The sequence below is a fragment of the Achroia grisella genome, unplaced genomic scaffold (genome assembly GCF_030625045.1).
Source record: "Achroia grisella isolate CSIRO2021 unplaced genomic scaffold, CSIRO_AGI_Agris_v1 utg782, whole genome shotgun sequence".
NCBI lineage: Eukaryota > Metazoa > Arthropoda > Insecta > Lepidoptera > Pyralidae > Achroia > Achroia grisella.
Genome location: NW_026713022.1, coordinates 1,843,813 through 1,864,412, shown reverse-complemented (window position 1 = coordinate 1,864,412; position 20,600 = coordinate 1,843,813). Strand labels below are relative to the sequence as shown.

Below are 20,600 nucleotides of genomic sequence, written 5' to 3'. Positions count from 1 at the left end.
CCATTGGTTTTTCATTTCAGTTCGACCGGCCGGTTTAAAAATAATAATTATTCTCAATTTCTCAAGTTTAACCTCCATTCATCGTTTATTTTGAGGTTATTTCGTTTATACTGTGCAACTTTATTGATTTATAATATATGTTTACGAAATATCTATGTTTAAACATGAAATTATTACAAAAGACTATACTGTTTGCTATCACATTCAGTTTGTGTAAAAGTGCTAAAATTAACACACCAAGAGTGCTCTTACCATGGTTTGAGAATAAGAATGTGAATTTTATGTTTGAAATTATTGAAGGCGGATGTTACACTTGGTAAATTGATTTATTACAAGTATTTAGTTTTATATATAACTCAGTGTTCGAAGTAACAAGTGCTTGTTTGCAGGAGTTTGTCTCGCGATGACATCATAGATCTTGAACCTATCTACGAGGACACTTGGGGAGGTCATTGTTCGCGTGCGGCTCGTGTATCTGTCTCCAAAACATGTGTACCACCAGGTTCTGTAATCATCTTGGCTGAAGAAGTGAATAGTGGCGAGGTATTGATATAAAAAAAATGGCGGGAATATTTTTAATGTGATTTGTAGCTAAAATTAATATATTAAGAAGATTTCAGTCCCTATTTGAAAGGGATTATTGAGTTAAAATTAAGCTGTATATTATGTATTTTCTATATTACACAATAAGCAAGATGAATAGTTAGTTTTCGGTTTTATTAATATATATATATATATTTTGGAATTGATTCTGCTGCAATTCTCAATAAAATATATTACTATACATATATGTAATGATAAATTGATCACAACAGAAGAGAAACAAATAAAACAAATATAAAAAAAGTTAGATACTGGTAAATTAGTTACAAGTCAAGATTATAGAATTAAGTTATAAAAGTTATCAGATTAAAATGAATTCTTATTCCTTTTATATATATTATTATTATTATTTATACCTGTAGTGGGATAGCATTCCTGAATTATATATCTATGTCTAGATACTTCGTGGAGATGTAAATATTGACAAAATAAAATCACTGAAAGTGATGAGTACAACATGGAAACTTTATCTGGAAGAAGCACCGGAGGCATTTGAAGTTTTTGCATATGATGATCAAGGTAATTACTTACTATATTACAATTTTAAAACTGCAAATATTACAAAATAATCACAACATACATACTTCAGTATATATTATATGAAATTTTTTACAATGCTGCAGCTAATTATAAAATATTTTATTATTTACATATGATTTATATAATGTGATATGTTTTTAACTGAATAAATTGCTCTTAATTCACTACTTTCCCTATCTAAATACTGAAAATATATATATATGGTGTATATTAAAATTGTTTTCATAGGTAATAAGTTTTCAACTTTGGAAGGAGTGAATTTCAAATGGACCATAGAGAATTTTGACAACAGTGTTGGTGATGACCCTTTAGTGACGTAAGTTAATAAAATATTTCTAGTAAAATTTCTATCATGTATAGTTACTGAAATATGGGACTATAATGAAAACAACAGGAAGAGATGAATACATGTTTTTTATATATATATATAAAGAATAATATTATTAAAAACTAACTACTCACCCCAATTCAAAATACAATATATTATATAATAGACTGGGTACTTGCCCCGGCCTCACATGGGTGTACATGTAATACCTCCCTCTTGAATGACTATATATCTATTGCTAAAAGCTGCATTACAATCTGTTGCATAACTTAAATAATCTAAGGGAACAAACACTGACTACAACTTTGTTTTAGATTATATAAAGATGTATATATGCTTCCTATATTATTTAAGTATCATTCATTTCATTAAACTTATGCATAATTTTAATGAGTTATTGGTAATAAATATATAGGATATCTTTTTATATCAACACGATGATATGCTACTACATTGAACTTGCTTAACATATTTATAATTTCTGAAACCTAGTAATCTTCCATATAATATCTCTTTGTACAGATTAGTACGATGGCGTGACACAGATTACGAGGCACCTCCTGGAATAACAGATATAGAAGCACAAGGACTAAGATCTTATTCTGTTTTGTTGTATGGTCAAGCAATGGGAGATTGCCGAGTTACTGTGTGTCTCGGGGACATTTGTACAGATTTTAACTTGCAAGTGGTAGCCAGTGTTGTGCTAACTCCGGCAACAGCAGTTATAGCACCTACAGATACTCTTAAGTATAGGTGAGTTAGAATGTGTATTAATTTGTCTTATTTAAATTATTAACCTGGTCCTAACAAGTATAATTTTGTGGCAAATAAAGGTTTTTACCTCACTCCAAACTACCTTACCTAGTCGAAACGTCGACCCGGTTACTTATTTAAATAATGTATATGAAAGTTTAAAAATAACTATTGTCTTATTTATTTTACAACTCTGTCTTGTTAGAAGTTTGAGAGAGATATTTAATGTAATATGTTTTTTTAAGAATATATGGACATACATGTTACATTCACGTACTATACTTTAAGAACAATATTTATTACATATTATCGATTTCTGAAATTTAGGAGAACTATATTTTTGACACTTTAATTGTGCGTTCTATAAATTGAAATCTACAACTAAAACTCTATCATATATATATTCTCCACTAAGTCTATTTTGGAATTAAAATTTGGTTATATGTTTAACTGAAATGGCAAATAAGCTACCAGTCCCTCTGACCAGTATGGACCAGTCTTCATTTTATGTCTCTCACAGAAAATTAACATTTTAATGATCAGTCTAAAACTATTCCAAATATTTAGAAAAAGTATACTTGAGCATTTAGTTAGAAATTCTAAAAAACTATTAGTTTTAGATGTATGATATATTAAAGAACGTTTTAACTTTGTATAAATATTGATGATGATGTTGAATGTAAACCACTTGAAAAAGGATTTTTTTTGACAATTCACACAGCGCCGTCTAGACCCAAGTTAAGCTAGCTAAAGCTTGTGTTATGGGTAGTAGACAACTGATACAAATAAATAGAAATTTTTTTTCGTAAATACATACCTATTATACATAGCAAATACCCAGACCGATACTAACAATCATACTCATGAATACAAATGTTTGTGCCGTGCGAGGATTCGAACCCGCGACCATCAGACGTAAAGCGGTATGCTAGACCGCTAGACCACCGAGGTCGTCTATACATAATTATATGTATAGCCTATTTAATTTAAGAATTATACATAGCTATTTTGTTTTATAGGGTAGTTCGAGCTCGTGCTGGTCGTTTAACAGTACAAGACATAGCTGATACACTGTATTATATTAAAGTACCAAATACAGGAATAGCAGTTTTGGATGATACTGTCAGTCTGGTCAGAGCTACAGAAATTGGATCAACATCTATTCTTCTCATGTCTGGTACTACAGAGGTTGCATCTGCAACATTGACTGTGGCAGAACCTCACAGCATTAGAGTTAACCTTCGACCTTCAAGCTTGCTTATACGTGGAGAACCTTTCACAGTACATTGTATATTATTGGATATCAATGGACATCCTCTGACTGCTGGACAAGAGATATTGATACGCCTCTCTGTAGTGGGCGAAGCAAATGTTGATTTACTTAAATCTACTGAAAATGGAACGTTGACTGACGCTGTGGCGGGGAACTCTGGACCTTTGACAATTACAGCCCGACTTCATTCGGTTGCTGGCAAGAGTTTGATAAGAAAGGTACTTCATATAAATTTTTTTTCATTCATATTTTATTTTACATCAGACGAGGCATTACGTTTTATTACATTTCAGGTAGATAATTAAATTATCGTGGGAATGATTATAGGATAATCAATAGATTATAATTTCCTAAAAATAATGTATAGTCACAAGATAATGTTAAGTGTATGTGTTTTTGTATTATTTATGTTTCGCGATTAGATGATGTTAATTTTTTTATGGATGATAGTGGAATGTCCCTACCTACGTTAACGGTTTACGCTGGCGGGGCACCAGTGGAGGATGAAAAGATGAACATGGGGTCAGATCAGTAACCCCACCATGACAAATTCACCAGGAATTTATTCAGGGAGGACTGTGCAGAGGTCAACTTGACATTGCTAGTAATAGGGTACTTTACAATACTAACAATCACTTTCCCCCTGGGTTTAAATGTTATATTTACAGGTGGAGGGTCATGTGTCAGCAGTAGCAGTGGACCCATTAGAAATAATACCACCAGAAATCTACGTAGCCTGGACTGACACAATTCAGTAAGTATCATAGTACCCTTTTAGTAGATTTTAGTAGTTGATAATTTAATAGTGCACCTGCCTCGGCTGAAGGTATATGCTGGCTGTGAACCAGTGGATAATAGATAAGCATGACATCAGGCCAGGTAGCATGACATGGAGAACTCGCCGGGAATTAACCAGTCATTAATTAGCCAGGAAGGACTGCTTTGAAAGTAAACTTTATTATAGGGCAACTGGACTTCATAAATAGTAATCCCTCTTTTTAGTTTTTGTGAACCTACATGTATAAAAATATTACGTACTATTGATTTCGTATACATTGCATTCGAACCCGTGATTTCGAATGCAATGTATACGAAATAACAATAGGTTAAATTTCAGTAGTACTCTGCGATCCTTATTTCTAGTGCCAAGATAAAGTTATACCAGTTATACATAAGGTTTAATTTCGGTACAAATTTTAAAACGAGTATTCTCGTATTGTCACAAAATTTTCTAAGATAATAAGGGCCAAAATACTCTAGAATTGTATACTGTATTATTTGTTTGTACAGAGAGATACAATTGGAACATCGCGGTGGTGGTGAAGAGCCAGTTGTGTGGTCTGAGAGCGAGATATCACAAGGCGCTGCCATCTCTGTATCCAGTACTGGCCTGGTGACGATCCGTAGTGAAGGAGATATCGAAGTTATAGTACAATTGAAGAACTATCCTCATATTCGTGCTGTTGGAAGGTAGGAACATACTTTATTGTCAATATTATCTATGTATTAATATGTAAAATAAAAACTTTATACCACTATTCATGAAATAGGAGTATGAAATTTCACACATTCATAGTTTACATAGAAAAGACTGTTAAAGTCTGTGGTAAAATTGAGAATATGTTAATATTGTTTGTCTTTATAATTGTATGACTAACTAATAAAGAACAACAATATTATTAGTATGACTATACCTAATGTTAAATTAATTATGGTCAAATTTCGACCACTGTGTAACCACTAATATAAACTAACATAATTATATAAAACTTCTTTCCAACTTCACACCAATATTCAACTTATTGATATATGAAACTTTATAAGAATTCCATTTAAAACGATCATTTATTATTGGAATAAGATTTAATATTAGACATGATTTCACTTACTATTTTCATTATGTCATACCATATGAATAGATTTTGTTTGTGTTGTCTTAAAAAAATTTATAGCACGTCATTGGGGGTAGCTTGTATATTCTAGTTTAGCTTTCATTTATATGGTCACACATTCAAAGACGATCTACTGCGTGGAGGAATACCTGACTAGTAGTCTCATTGCTAAAAATGCCGAAGAGAGTGCAGTGTTGGCGCTTGTCTGTAAGTGTTTTGTTTGTGGTAGGGTGGTGTCGTCGCCTGCGGAGCTGGTGCAGGTGTCGAGCTCGGGCCAGGCTCGCGTGGGCCGCCCCCACCATCTGCACGTCGCACTCACCGCCACGCATCCCCACACCGGACAACTCTATAACTTCCACAGGTACTAACTTTTTGTTTCTATGTAACTATAGTGGAATCCGTTTCTGATGACAAATACTTCATAATAAGCATTGAAATAAATAACCAAAAACACATCGTGTAGTTCTTCCCGAGTTGTTCTCAAATGAATCTGTAATACTGAACTAGATGGCAGGGAAAAAATATTAAAAAAAAGAACTTGACGTTCATAAGCATTTAAAACTTCCTACATAAATTTATTTATATTCATTTTAGATTTAATTCTTTTTTTAAAAATACAAATCCCAAATCCTTAATACTTAATAATTCTCCATTTTCTAATCTGCATATTTGGAGAAACCTGTAATTCCTTTAATTTCTTCAATCATAAATGCTTTACGACCATTTTTAAAAAATGGGCAGTAATAAGATAAGGCATTATATCAGACTTATTTATAATGAATTTCATATGTAAACAAAACTTTGTGAAGTAATTACTCCATAATGAGCGATAGGTATAATATAGGCGGAGTCATAATAAATGGATTCTACTGTAAATGTCAAATAACAATCTGGTTACTACATTTTAGATTTTTCAGGGTAGTTTAGCAGTTTCAGGTGGCTTATCCACCATCAGCAAGGATATTATATTGAAACATCTGTGAAATTGTCATCTTACATATTTCCGAAGACTAAGATATTACGTGTCATTTTTGGAGGTTAACAGTATGGTACTCCTGCCTGCGCAGGAGGATATACTGGCGGGACAGCAATGGAAGATGATTGGATGAGCCTGAAGGCAGGTCAGTTAGACCATTATGATGAATGCATCATTTACCACAATTGTTTTCATGGGAACCGAGAAGACATATGTTGTAATTATACTCACCCTTAAAATTAGAATATAGGTATATATTGCTAAAGTATGATATAAGTAAATTTAAGTCAGGTTTTTGTGTGTCTGTTTTTATAGCTTGTTGTAAATATACTATACTGCTTATTTACTGATAATTGTAATGTTTCCAGATGTAACTGTGAAGCATTTGCCGTGTCTTTACTTGAGGGTCCAGAGCCTCACAATGTCACTGCAGCGACATGGGTACAACCTGTCGGTTAGTATCATTTTTCTTATAAAAATACAAATGTTAATGTACTAAAGATATCCGCTATCTTATCGTTTGCTTTGTTAGTGGTATCTGATAAAATATTTGAAATAACTCAAGTAAAAATACCTGTTTTATAAAATTAGTAAATTTATATACCTACATAAATAACATGATAGGAAAATTATCTTTAAATAAACTCAATTGCTATAAGTAAACGAAAAATAATTTAGCTTTACACTTTTCATTTATGTTTTTCTATTGTGAGAATATGCAGTGCCACTTCTTTTTTTATATTAATGTTGACTACGTTTTTAAACTGTACGACTAATATTACACTATTATGTTGATCTTTTCCTCCTCTTAACTATAAAACACATCATTTGAATTTAAATTAGGATAATTCACACACCGGCATCTAGTCCAAGCTAAGCAGAGCTATCAGGCTATGCAGCTGATAGTAATACACAGATACATATTTTTTTGCAAATACTAATATGTATAGAAAACATCCAGGCTAATACAATATATTTATAAACACACAATTATAATATACAATTATATTTATAAACACAAATGTTTGTTCTGTGCGAGAAATGGAACTTGCTACCTTCGGAAGCAAGGCGGTGTTCTAAAATGGTACACCGCCGAGGCCGTCAAAATCATGTTGCGAACCGTGTTTTGGACAATCGACGGCTCGCCGATTAACGGTCAGACGAAACAACAACAACGGAAGACTTGTGAAGGTAGACAAATATGTGCCCAGCTTGCAGTGTGCAGCAAATATGCTTCAGTATACCCGTGGCGTTCGAAACGCTGCCGAAATATCGGGAACTCAATTATTTTTAACCGGATTTTAGTTACCTTTCTAATTGTAGGTACCTATAAAGTTTGTAAAATTGAAAACAAATGACGAATGTGTGTACGTGTGTAGAGGGGGCGTGCTGCGTGGTGGAGTGCGCGTGGGCGAGCCGCGGCGTGTCGTGCGTGCGCGTGTCGCGCGGCCGCGCGGGCGAGGCGGCGCGCGTGCACGTGCGCGCCGCGCCGCGCCTGCGCTGGCCGCCGCGCGCGCTCGCCGCCCTGCCCGCCGCCACGCTGCCCGTTAGTATACCTATCTATACTAAATTGGAGTGTCCCTTTGTAATATTCAAGTGACCGTTTTTTACTACATGCATATGAATATATATGCGGTACATACACCAAAATAACATTTTTTACAATTTTTTCTGTCTGTTTGTTTGTTCCGGGTATACTTTGAAATTGAGACCGATTTTAATGGGACTTTTTTTGCCATCTACCAAAAAAGTCCCATCAAAATCGTAATAAGATCTTAGGCTACTTTTATTTTAGAAAAATAAAGTTAAATTCCATGCAGACGCAGTCGCGGGGTAAGCTGGTCTATCATAAAAATTACGTTGTTTTTCCGTGATAGAATCTTAAACGACTGGACCGTACTGATTTTTGACAAATATTTATCCTAGAAGGATGAATATTTAGGGTCAAAAACCATCAACTCTATTTTTTATTAGCGATAGTAATAAAAAAATTACACAGTATAAAATGAAATTAGCTTCCGCCATCTGTTCCTTAGATCTTTTAAATTACGCAACGGATTTTAATGCCGTTTTCAGCAATAGACTGATTCAAGAACGGGAACGTTTATGTGTATAATACATATATGCGAAACCGGAATGGTATAGCTAGTCTATTATAAAATACAAAAAGCTGACGGCTGACAACCTGATGGTAACCATCGCCTATATACTTGAAAACACCACGGAGAAACATGATTTCGCAGTTTTTATTTTATGTAGTATTTCATCACTTTTTTTTTTTTGCTCTTAATGTTACGACGTATGTCCAAAAACATGAAAGTTTTTATGTTTATTACAGATATTGGCAGAAGGCGAATCGCTAGTGCCGCAGTCGAGTGAGACGCGCGTGGCGGAGTTAACGGAACGTACAGGGTCGCCACCACATCGTTACCCCGACGTCCAGCTATTCACTTTCAAGTGTCGATGGGTAAGACGTTTTAAATTTAATTTTCACATTACTATTATATATATATATTAATAGAACTTTAATAATGTTCAAAAATGTTAAATTAATTATCGTCAAATGTCAACTACTGCGCGACCACTAGTATATTTAAAGGTACATGAAGTGGGAGATGAAGGAGGTTGAATGAAGTAAATGCTCATTCATTCATTTTCAACCTTCTTCATGTACCATATTCGCTCATGTAGTGTCTTTTTAACAGAATCATTATTAGCAACCCACTGCACTCCCAAGGCTAGTGGTATACTAGGCACGATCTTCAGTTCTTTTATTCCAAACCCGTAACCCGTAACCCAAAACTAAAATAGTTCGTAACTACAAAAAGTGAAAAATTAAGGTATAGCATATAAATATAATATTATTATATAAATTAATATTATTTTTTTGTTTTTTTTACCTGTGTCATTGTTTGTACAAAGTCGTCTTATCGAAATTAGTTATTAAAAAAATTACAGAACAAAAAATAATATTAAACTATCTATTATTAAGTATATTCTATCTATCTATCTATTCGGGAGATGTTTATTTTTCTATTTACTTGTCTATTTTATATGCTTTGAATTGTTTGTCATTGCTATAGAGAGGTGATTCGCGCATGTCGTTGGTCTCGCAAGCAGAGGAAGAACGCGAGGCGGCGGAGTTCGAGGCAGCTTGTGCACCACACGTATCCAAGCTGCGTCTGGAGCCGCCTGATTTGGCCGGGAACTGCTCCGGTGGCGCTAGGTTGGTACTCACTGAGCCTATAGGTTGTATTTATGTTTTTATTACAACAATATAAATAATTATTACATAGTTATTATACCCCTGGACAAGATCAGAACAGAGCTTGTATAATACTAGACAGATGATATAAATACTTAGATATTTATTATATAAATGCATACATAAAATGCATAGAAAACACCCAGGCAGATAGATACATGATTGTATCTATCTGTCTGGTCTATACTCATGATTACAAATGTTGAGGTATCGTAAACCGCTGGACCACTGAGGACTTCAAATAATTACATTAATATTATTATTATAAAGAAGTTATACAACATTCACTGCTATGAAATTATTTACAAATGGCATATAGAGGTGCTTTTATGTAACTGGAACGGTAAATAATTAGTCTAACTACAGTGCCCCTCACGAGATATTGTTTTTGTAAAGCTAGCAACAAATGACTGCGCAATGAATCAAAAACTACAAACGGCGCAGGGGAGCCGGCTAGACGCGATCGAGTCATTGCTCTCGTTTTCGTCTATGCGTACATCTCGCTCATTCTATTAAAATCACGTCAGAAGTTATTTAGTGGTTCATCAGTGTCTTTTTTTTGTAGATTAATGTTTCTTCTTGAATTTTTATAATATTAAGATAGTTCATATGTTATTATTTTCGTGTTAGGTTATTAAGTAGGTAGTTTAGGTTAGTTATATTTAATAATGCTATTAGTGTTAGTTTAGTATTGTATATCTATAATATAATAAAAAAATATTTCTTTAATTTTTTACAATATTTTCACAGTATACATATAATTCAATAAATTAAAAATCAATGGCATTTTTGTTCGCGTCTGTATGAATGCACATACTCATTCCGCAGCTAACTTCACAAACATAAAGATCCGTGGCGAGCACTGTATATCATATTAGTAAAGACGATTAAGTGGTGCCATGCATACATAATAGGCTTCAAAATATTTTTTGTTATGTGTAAGATTATAATTACCGCTTCCGGACGTGTGGACGGTTGGTTTTTGTGCCGTTCTTACCATACTATATTTTTTTAGACTGTGGCTGAGACCAGGCCAGGAAGTGAGAGTTGGCGTGACGTTACTGGACGCCATAGGACGTGAACTGCTGGACGAAGTTGGACCCCTCGTAGAGTGGGAGAATGAACCACGACATGTCGGCTTGCAGTACGGCGGGGATCGTTTGCTTGTTGAGACGCTTCCAGAGTACGCACCTGTACCCGTGCCCAATAAATATTATCAGGTAAGTGGCAAACTCAATTTTGCAGAGGGGCAAATATTAAATTTAGAATATGTAGGCGGGCCAGATTAAAATAAAATAAATCCACTGAATTATTATAACATTCTATTTATTTATTTATATAGTACATAATATACGGCTGCTAAAAATTGTCGTGTGATCGCGAGTCGTATTGATACAGCACGGGGGCCGGATGCTGGTCGCGAGCTATGTCTTTGTATGACTGATTTAATTCTATAATTATTTCATATACTGACAATATTAGAGAATCGCGTTTTGAAATTGATCCCAATAACGTCGTCATAAGAGGGAATATGCAAAAAGAATAAGAAGTATTTGGTAGAAATGTAAAAAATTTATTATATTTTTGTTTTAGATAGTGGTAGCCGACGACCAAGCTATCGGTTGGACTGGCTTGTTGAAGGCGTCTATACCTGAAGCAACTGCAACTTTACAAGCGCGCGTTGTATCACCGTTAAATTGTGATTCATTAAAGGTACCAATGTATAAGAATTATTATAAATATTACATTTTGGACATAATTTTCAATCCAGACCGATAAAAATTATACACATGAATACAAATGCTTGTATCCTACGAGGAATAGCATTCGCGATCATCGGAAGTAAAGCTGAGGACGTCATATCATATCATGCTTATTAAATGTTGAAGGTGGAACAAGTTTTGGGGGCTAATGGGCTACTTTTTATTCTAATGATGCCAATGCTAGACTACTTTGTACGCATGTGTCGTGTCACAGTCAGAGCTAGCTATATTATAATATACCTTAGTGGGACCCAAAACTTTTCAATAATTCCACAAGTAGTTCAAGCCCAAACATATTTACATTGTATAAAATTAAATCGCTTCCGCTGTCTGCTCGCTTAGACCTTTGTCTTAACTACGCAACGGATTTTAATGCAGTTTTTAGCAATAGATAAAGTAATTCAAGAGGAAGCTTTATATGTATATTACATGTGCACCCATGCGAACCGGGGCGGGTAGTAGTAAGGTATAAATTTGGTAATAGTAATTTATATTTATGTTTAGGCTGATATGGCTTGGGAAGGAGATACTGTGAGTGGTATCACCAACGTATCGGGTGGTAGCGGACGGTATTACGTGGAAACACCCAAAGGCGTGTCGGCCGTCGTGGAGGGTGGTCGTGTCAGTGCAATCGTGCCCGGGCCGGGGTCATACGACCTCGTAGTTATGGACATGTGCATTTCTGGAGAAAAGCAAGTCATTGAGGTAAGTGAGAAATAATCATAAATATGCTGAACTTAAAAATATTTAAATGATTGATCAGTTTTGCCCTTTTAGAAAGACCTACCTTATAAATAGTCTTTTACATCATACATTTTAAATTAGTATTTTAGAAGTTATCACAAATTAAAAATTATGCACAAGAAACTAAATTAAAGCAACCTCTCTCACCGACCGGACTCGCTCGAAGCAGACCTACTTATCTTTTCTAAGCCGGGGTGTGCATTATATTTTTAAATATAAACAGTGTTGTTTGTACCATATTAGTGGGCGGTATAAAAATACACGTGATTTTGGTTGGGTCGAGTATAAAACCTCACCACATGTAACCAACGGTGAGGGGGAGGTTAAAAATGCTAAAATACATCACGTGAATAATGGACGACCTCTCGCACCCTCAATGTATGTTTTTATACCAGTTTATGTATCCGTATAGGTGAACGTAGAAGAAGTGGTCAGCGTGGAAGTGATAACGTCTCGAGCCATAGGCGTGGGCGCATGTGCGAGCATAAGCGCCATAGCCCGCGGGTCGTCGCTGCGGGCGCTGGCGGCGGGCCGCGCGGCCGAGTGGAGCGCGGCGGGGCCCGCGGCCGTCCGCGACCGCGCCCTGTGCGGGCTCGCCGAGGGCGCCGCCAGGCTGCGGGCCGCCATCGCCGGCGTCTGGAGCCCTGAAATTGAGGTATGCTGTTATCGCTTTATGTCCGAGGACTTTACTTGTAAAAAAACCCGTTAGTTACCGTTATTTAACCAAAATTATGGTTAGCTACTGATAAATTAATGCTAGTAGGCAGTTTGTATTGACACATTAATACCTAGAAATGAGAATTATTGTTATAGGAGTTCCCAGTGAATTTGTCATTTGTTTGTGGTCAATTCGTTTTGGGCTCTCAGCTACTGAAAGTACTTAAAATGTAACAGCATTTTAGGTTAATAAAGAAACATGCGTATTTAACCACTTTCTATCACTTTAAAACCGTTACACAAGATGAGGACTAAAATGTCAGGCCATTTATACCGTAAATTTGTTTTCCATAACTGAAATGGCAGACAAGCTCACTCAGAGACTTACACCATCCGCCTAGTTCCAAGCTAAGTAGACTTTGTGTTACTAAACAACTGATATAAATACTTTTTTTTTTATAAATGCATACATATAATACATATACCGACACCCAGATCAATACAAACAATCATAATACATAAATGAATTGCAAACTGTGATGCAGGTGCTGGTATTCCCGCCGCTTCAAATAGTACCGGCTACGGCTCGCATTCCAGCGGGCGCCCGACTACAACTGCGGCGTTCGGGTGGACCTCCGCTACATCTCGCTTCCACTCACTACCGACTTGCGGGCGCTTCTACACGAGGCTCGCACCACAGCATCGAGGTATATACTTCAGTCTTGAAAATATCTCCAAATGTCGAACTAGACTTTAGATCACAAAGAGGCAGCCGTCAATAGTTGCAAAAGCAGACAATCATGTTGTGATATGAAAGAAACACTGACCTTTTCACTATAATTTATATTAGTATATACATTGTTGGACAGTACCATAATTATGATTGCAGTAATGTAGGTGTAAAATTTTCTGTTTGTAGGTTTCTCCAACGGGCTCTGTTCAAGGTCTATCAACTGGGAAAGCGCGTATAATATTAGTTGCGACTGATATAGCTAATGTCGAAATCGCTCGAGCTGAGGCAGAAGTAGAGGTAAGCTTTTATTATTAGGTGATTTATTGAGACTTTCTCTACCAGATAACCTTTTATATAATCTATATTGAATATTCTATAATTCATGTTTTAAATGCAGAAATAGAAATAATCTTACTAAGATTTTATCTATTCGTCGTCCGGACTCCGTACAGTGCCTTCTAGCGGTACTTGCTTTCTATAAAGGTTATATTCTTTACCGGCAATTTTAAAAACATTTTATTAACATAGTTAAGTCTCATTAAAGCCGTGCGTACGGTTACAAACGGTAGTGGTGTAAGGTGTGTGGGTGTGTATGTAGGTGGTGCCGATCTCCGGGCTGCGCGTGCGAGCGGCGACGCAGACGCTGGTGGTGGGCGCGGTGGGCGGGCTGTGGGTGGCGGCCGAGGGGCTGGCGGCGGGCGCGCTGCACGCGCTGCAGCCGCCGCCGCGCGTCGCCTGGACGCTGCGGGACCCCGCCGCCGCCAGGCTCTACACCGGACACGTCGACGGTCACCACCGCTTACTATAATATTTATCCGGCTCGAAGGATCGACATGTCTTGTATATGTTTCTTTGCACAAGCACTATTGCACACTAAAACTGCATATTGTGATGTAGACGTGTATAAATTGTATAAGTGCAATGATAATGACGGTCTGACGTGATCTACACTTACACCGCTTTTCTTTCGATGTTTGTGGGTTCGATTCATTGTACCATGCATTGCGTATTCATTAGTACAAGTGTTTAAATTAGTCTGGGTGGTTTTCTAAAATGTATATTATGTTTCCATATCTAAAATGTATGCCTTTACAAAAAAAGAATGTATTTCAAGTATTTGCATCAGTTGTCTTGTACACATGTGATAACCTTTGCTTATTTTGGAACTAGATGACGATTTATGAATTCTCCTTGGTTATTATTATTGTAAAAAAAGATGATGAGTACCATTTATAATGTACAGTCTGCAGTACACTGAAATTATTTTCTATAAAATTCCATTATATTGCAGACATGCTCGAAAGACAAGTTGCTGAGGGAATAGCAGTTAGGGTTGTGCCATTGAAACCGGGCGTTATAACAATTGACGTCAGAGTTAGAAATCTGGGCCAGGTAAATAAGTTTAATTAATATATTATAAGTCTTATTAGTAGGGTTTATGTGATATGCATATATTGAAGAAAAATATATTAAATACAAAATAGGTTCCTAGATCTACTATAAACATTTTTTACAATTAAACAAAATACGCTTTAATTTCTATTGAACTGTATATATTATTACTAAATTGCAGGAGTACAGTTTTTATAGCTTAACAGCTAAAATTAGAAAGGCATGACTAGTCGGTTTAAATGAAACTTTTTAAATTGTCTATTATTCCCATTATAAAGAAAAAATATAAGCTACAAAATATTTATAATTATTTTATGTTCAAATTGTCTTGAACATAGGTGGCAGAAACAAGGTCGTGGGACAGCACAATCGAAATATTGGGTGTATCAGACATTCGCACTTCAGTGGAAGGTCTTCCTAACGAATTTTCAACGGGCGAACGGCTTGCGATTGCCGTAGGCGCCACGTTGCAGTTGAAATCACTACCTAGAGGATCATGGAAGTTGTTTGATGATGGTGCTCTAGAACTCAGTCCTAGTGGCGAGCTGAAAGCATTACGACCGGGACACGGTGTTGTTATCGCACAACATAAGGACGAGAGAAATAATATTTATAGAGAAACGGTGAGTATAGCTTTTTAAATCTGTGGTAATTTTTTAACCTCGCGGGGTACAAATTTGTGTTCACGATTATATAGGTCAGAGTGTTTTTGACGTATATTATATATGTAGTTAAAAAAAAATGTGTCTATTTATTCCACTTGTCTAGTATCTATAACATGGCACTATGTGTCCTGACATAATATTATTATTATATGTAAACTTGATGGTGTATTTTTTAAATTAAATGATGCACCAGCTTGCGCTTAATCTACATTACTAACATTCCCATTCCCAAATTTGAATGTATTTCTGTATAATGACGAGAACGTGTCGTACAGGCGGTGCAGGTGGAGGCGGCGGTCCCTCACTACTGTACTGCGGAGCCGGCAGAGGGCGCGGGCGACGACAATGTGGTGCGGCTGGCGCTGCGCAGCTCGCTCGGGCGCCGCCTGCTGGCGCCGCGCGCCAACGTGTCCGCTCGTGGTCCTCTGGCGGCGGCCCCGCGCCGCGCACCGCCCTCGCACAGGTGAGCGCCGGTAGCTCGCTCGGGCGCCGCGGGTGACGTGTCCCCGCGCCGCGCACCGCCCTCGCACAGGTGAGCGCCGGTAGCTCGCTCGGGCGCCGCGGCCGACGTGTCCCCGCGCCGCGCACCGCCCTCGCACAGGTGAGCGCCGGTAGCTCGCTCGGGCGCCGCGGCCGACGTGTCCCCGCGCCGCGCACCGCCCTCGCACAGGTGAGCGCCGGTAGCTCGCTCGGGCGCCGCGGCCGACGTGTCCCCGCGCCGCGCACCGCCCTCGCACAGGTGAGCGCCGGTAGCTCGCTCGGGCGCCGCGGCCGACGTGTCCCCGCGCCGCGCACCGCCCTCGCACAGGTGAGCGCCGGTAGCTCGCTCGGGCGCCGCGGCCGACGTGTCCCCGCGCCGCGCACCGCCCTCGCACAGGTGAGCGCCGGTAGCTCGCTCGGGCGCCGCGGCCGACGTGTCCCCGCGCCGCGCACCGCCCTCGCACAGGTGAGCGCCGGTAGCTCGCTCGGGCGCCGCGGCCGACGTGTCCCCGCGCCGCGCACCGCCCTCGCACAGGTGAGCGCCGGTAGCTCGCTCGGGCGCCGCGGCCGACGTGTCCCCGCGCCGCGCACCGCCCTCGCACAGGTGAGCGCCGGTAGCTCGCTCGGGCGCCGCGGCCGACGTGTCCCCGCGCCGCGCACCGCCCTCGCACAGGTGAGCGCCGGTAGCTCGCTCGGGCGCCGCGGCCGACGTGTCCCCGCGCCGCGCACCGCCCTCGCACAGGTGAGCGCCGGTAGCTCGCTCGGGCGCCGCGGCCGACGTGTCCCCGCGCCGCGCACCGCCCTCGCACAGGTGAGCGCCGGTAGCTCGCTCGGGCGCCGTGGCCGACATGTCCGCGAGTATTATTATCCCGCAACATAGAGGTAAAGAGAACTATCTCTGTGTATGAGTTTCCATCAAAGGGCGTTGAATAAATAATTTAAAGTAGCGGTACAGTAATGGTAAAATTTAAAAGACGCATGAATAGTAAAGTTGTGGGTAAGTAAGTGAATAAGAAGTTTAATATAATATAATGGAAATATGGTAATAAATTATGATTGTTTTATTTGTATCGGCAGCGCGCTGGGTTACGAATTGGTGATATCTGGTCTGGACACAACGGGCGCGCTGATGACATTCGAGAGCTCCGAGGGCGGCGTCACCGTACGGGATGAAGTATGGGTGGCCGGGCCAGACCCTCGTGCAGACAACATCCTCGGTAAGTTTTAAACTACTGGTATTGTATTATTTACCAGTGATATTGTATATATCGAGTATGCGAAAAGAAATATTACTTTGCACATAATGTTACCAGCACAAAATTACTACTTTTTTATATCGTGTTTTTGTATAGTGCTGTTGAAATGAAATGAAATTCATATAGTTATGCATTAGAATGAGTCTGTCTTTTCGTTTTCTCATGAAGTACTACTACGAATTAAGAACTTGTGTTTATATTACATGATATTTAGTATTTTAGATTTTTGAGGTGGAAAAAAGAAGTTTCATATATAATGTCTCTGTTAGGAAAAATAACTCTCCGCTGCAATGTGTTTCTCTGCATTAGAATTTTAAAAGAAATGATAGTAATAGTAATAATGTATAATGTTGATTTTATAGATAGGTAAATCTTATTTATAAATCACAAACACATGGCATACATAAGATACAGAAATATTACAAATTGAAAAATGTAGGTGTCTTTGTCTCCCAAAGACGAAGAGATAATCAACTCAGCGTAAAGTAACAGATATATTTGCTAGCTCCTATAATTAAATATATGTATGTAGTACACTTGGAATGCTTTAATAATTCGCTTGGTGGTGTACGCAGCGTGCGGCGGGTGGGGCGTGTGCTTGGAAGGCGTGGGGTGGCGCGGCGAGGCGAGCTCGGTGCGAGTGACCGCGGGCGCGGGGGTCTCGCTCGCCGTGCTGTGGGCCGCCCGCCCGCGCCGCGCCGCCCTCACGCTGCGGCTCGACCGACCGCCCACGGCGCTCACGCTGCACCAACTTCCTATACATAAGGTACTGTTTGAGGCCTATACATCCATACATCTAAATAAGATTAGAGTGTCTGTTTGTAATATATAAAAAAAAAAAAAGTTTTTTACTACATGCATATGAATATAAATACGGTACATACACCAAAATAATATTTTTTACAATTTTTTCTTTGTCTGTCTGTTTGTTCCGGCTAATCTCTGAAATGCCTGGACCGATTTTGACGGCACTTTTATTGACATGTAGCTGATGTCATAAGGAGTAACTTAGGCTACTTTTATTTTAGAAAAATGACAGCTAATTTCCACGCTGACGAAGTCGCGGGGAACAGCTAGTAGATTATGTAATATAGGTTTCACTAACTTTAATGTCGTTATAGATACACAAGGTAGCATAAATTACGATATACCAGTGTAAGTTAAAACCCAAAATACATGTTCGCATTTTAATAATTAAAATTTGTGTTATAAATCTACAATTGAAATGTGACAAATTCTAAAATATATTTTAAGCAGGCAGTGGCCATAGATTTCATATTTTTATCACGAACGTTGTGACCCTTACTTTGATTTTTGAATTCAACATTGTTTTTAATGACAAACTGAGGTGTAAGTTGTATGCAATTTATGACCGCTTGGCACAAGTAGAAGCGCAAATTGAACAGTGGACTGCTATGGACTTAGATATACAGTTACAAATAGTAAAACTAGCTTTACATATACACCTCTGAAAAAGTTATTGCGTAAATGCAAATCTGTTACTGTCTTGTTTTGCGGAAACAACTTTTTCGACTTCTTTGATTGATTGTGTTTTTTGTATTGATTCAATATATGTATAGTTAGCCTTGGATTTCCTTTATTAAAGAAATAAATAAAAGAGAAATTATTTGTATTTTGTAGTTACATGTAAACGATAAACTAAAAAATTTATGTCATGCCATAAAAAATAATTTCGTACAGATGGAGTTTGCACCGGGTGTATGGCCATCCGCCATGGTTCCACTAATCATCGAAGCTGAAGGACTCACGACGGGACCTTTACTTTGCACCGAAGATCAGAGATATGCGTTAGAAGGCGTACAAGTCGAACTACCGTTTACGTGTCGAACTAAAGCGCCTCACACTGCCCAACCTGTGTTGGATATTATCAACGGTAAGTAATCTATTGTAAAAGCCTAGACGATGATTCTTATAACATAAAGTTTTTTTTTGTAAACAAAAATGCAATGTTTTTTAATCTGTGCTACAATAATTAAATTTTATTTCAATTTTTTTTTATTGTACTTTTATGCTATGGCAATGCATATATTTAATGGCTTTTAAGTTAATAATGATTCTTAATTATATCATAGTTCCTTATATTACATTTTCTGTATACAATGGATGAATTAACAACTAAGAACTTAATTAATGTGAAGAAGCGGAACAGTTGACTGTTTAAACCATTTTGTAGGGATAACCAAAAGGTGTTTCTTCTATTTATAGGTGAACTGGGCTGTTCTATCTTGCCATCTACGCCGATTATTGATTCTTCAGAAGTTGAATTATGCGCTGAATGGGACGCCGCCCGCACTTGTACCCGAGTGCTTCTACTGCCTCCCATTAAGCTGTCGCATACTAAAGTCTCACTGTTACACCCGCCCGCTTTCTTCACAATCTCCGGTCATCCGCATGCTCTAAAACTAGTCAAGATGAACACCTCCCCCGGTCTTAAACTAGAAACCCGTACGAAAGATGACGAGATTGATGTTATAGTTAAGAGTGAAACATCTGTTTGTGGTGTTGGATGGGTAAATGTTCGATCAAAGCTAACTTATCAAGAGTTGAGAGTCGAAGTCGAACGAGAAAGCGAGGTGGCGTGTGGAACGATACTTGGAGCGATATTTACCATATTGAAACCTTATTTGTCCACGTTGGCAACAGTCGCTGCGGTTGCAGCTGCATTTCTCTATGGTAAGTTTATTTTTAGCAAATTTATTATAATTTTATTAACACAAATATTTAATTTAAATCTTAATAAAAATAGTAATTAGAATCAACTCGTGAATAATTCATTCAATTTAAAACCTCAGAAGTTGATTGATAATGAAACGTCGATCAGTTAAGAGATACATAGTTGCATTTGGTTTTATAAAATTCAATAACGAAATAACTAATTATTTAAAATTTTAGCACAATCGCGGATGCAGCAAAAGGGTCAAATCCGTGTGCCGGAACAACCACCGCCCCAAAGCCCGGTACCGGAACGATTGAACCGTTCTAGAACGTGGTCGCGAAGTCCTTACGCGTCCGGTCCAGCCGCTCCCGTATACGGCGACGCCACTCTCCTCCCGGACCAGAGTTTCTCACAAAACTCCACGAGAATGCATTCCAGTTTTCCGGCCTTTGGGTTATAGCGCTTATGACTTTAGTCGTTAAATGTAAAAATTAAGGTGTTGAAAATCTCAAATAAAATTAAAAAAGCAGGTAATTATTTATGAAAACTATAATTTAGTATTTTTGGAGGACGCAATAGTTTTGATATTTCTCTATTTTTGAA

The 20,600-nt window shown here is 38.2% G+C and overlaps 1 protein-coding gene across 1 annotated transcript; it reads left to right on the top strand.

Annotated features, from left to right (window-relative positions):
* The first annotated feature begins 28 nt into the window (after positions 1-28).
* Positions 29-20,509, top strand: LOC131851404 (uncharacterized). Its single transcript, XM_059201906.1, has 28 exons — positions 29-316; positions 390-543; positions 1,002-1,122; positions 1,372-1,459; positions 1,994-2,224; positions 3,244-3,715; positions 4,166-4,251; positions 4,788-4,967; positions 5,619-5,750; positions 6,734-6,819; positions 7,745-7,911; positions 8,704-8,832; positions 9,449-9,591; positions 10,646-10,850; positions 11,224-11,343; positions 11,898-12,098; positions 12,550-12,792; positions 13,340-13,501; positions 13,714-13,824; positions 14,126-14,315; positions 14,819-14,919; positions 15,258-15,542; positions 15,860-16,047; positions 17,142-17,281; positions 17,896-18,086; positions 19,022-19,214; positions 19,547-20,014; positions 20,234-20,509. The coding sequence occupies exons 1-28, from the start codon at positions 138-140 to the stop codon at positions 20,455-20,457; spliced, it is 5,190 nt and encodes a 1,729-aa protein (XP_059057889.1). The 5' UTR covers positions 29-137; the 3' UTR covers positions 20,458-20,509.
* The last annotated feature ends 91 nt before the right edge of the window (positions 20,510-20,600 follow it).

Bases quoted from the DNA above. Each gene is read 5' to 3' on its own strand.
- LOC131851404 (XM_059201906.1), top strand. From the start codon at position 138: ATGTTTACGAAATATCTATGTTTAAACATGAAATTATTACAAAAGACT. The intron at 5,751-6,733 runs GTACTAACTTTT...TAATGTTTCCAG, and splicing joins CAACTCTATAACTTCCACAG to ATGTAACTGTGAAGCATTTG. The intron at 11,344-11,897 runs GTACCAATGTAT...ATTTATGTTTAG, and splicing joins TAAATTGTGATTCATTAAAG to GCTGATATGGCTTGGGAAGG.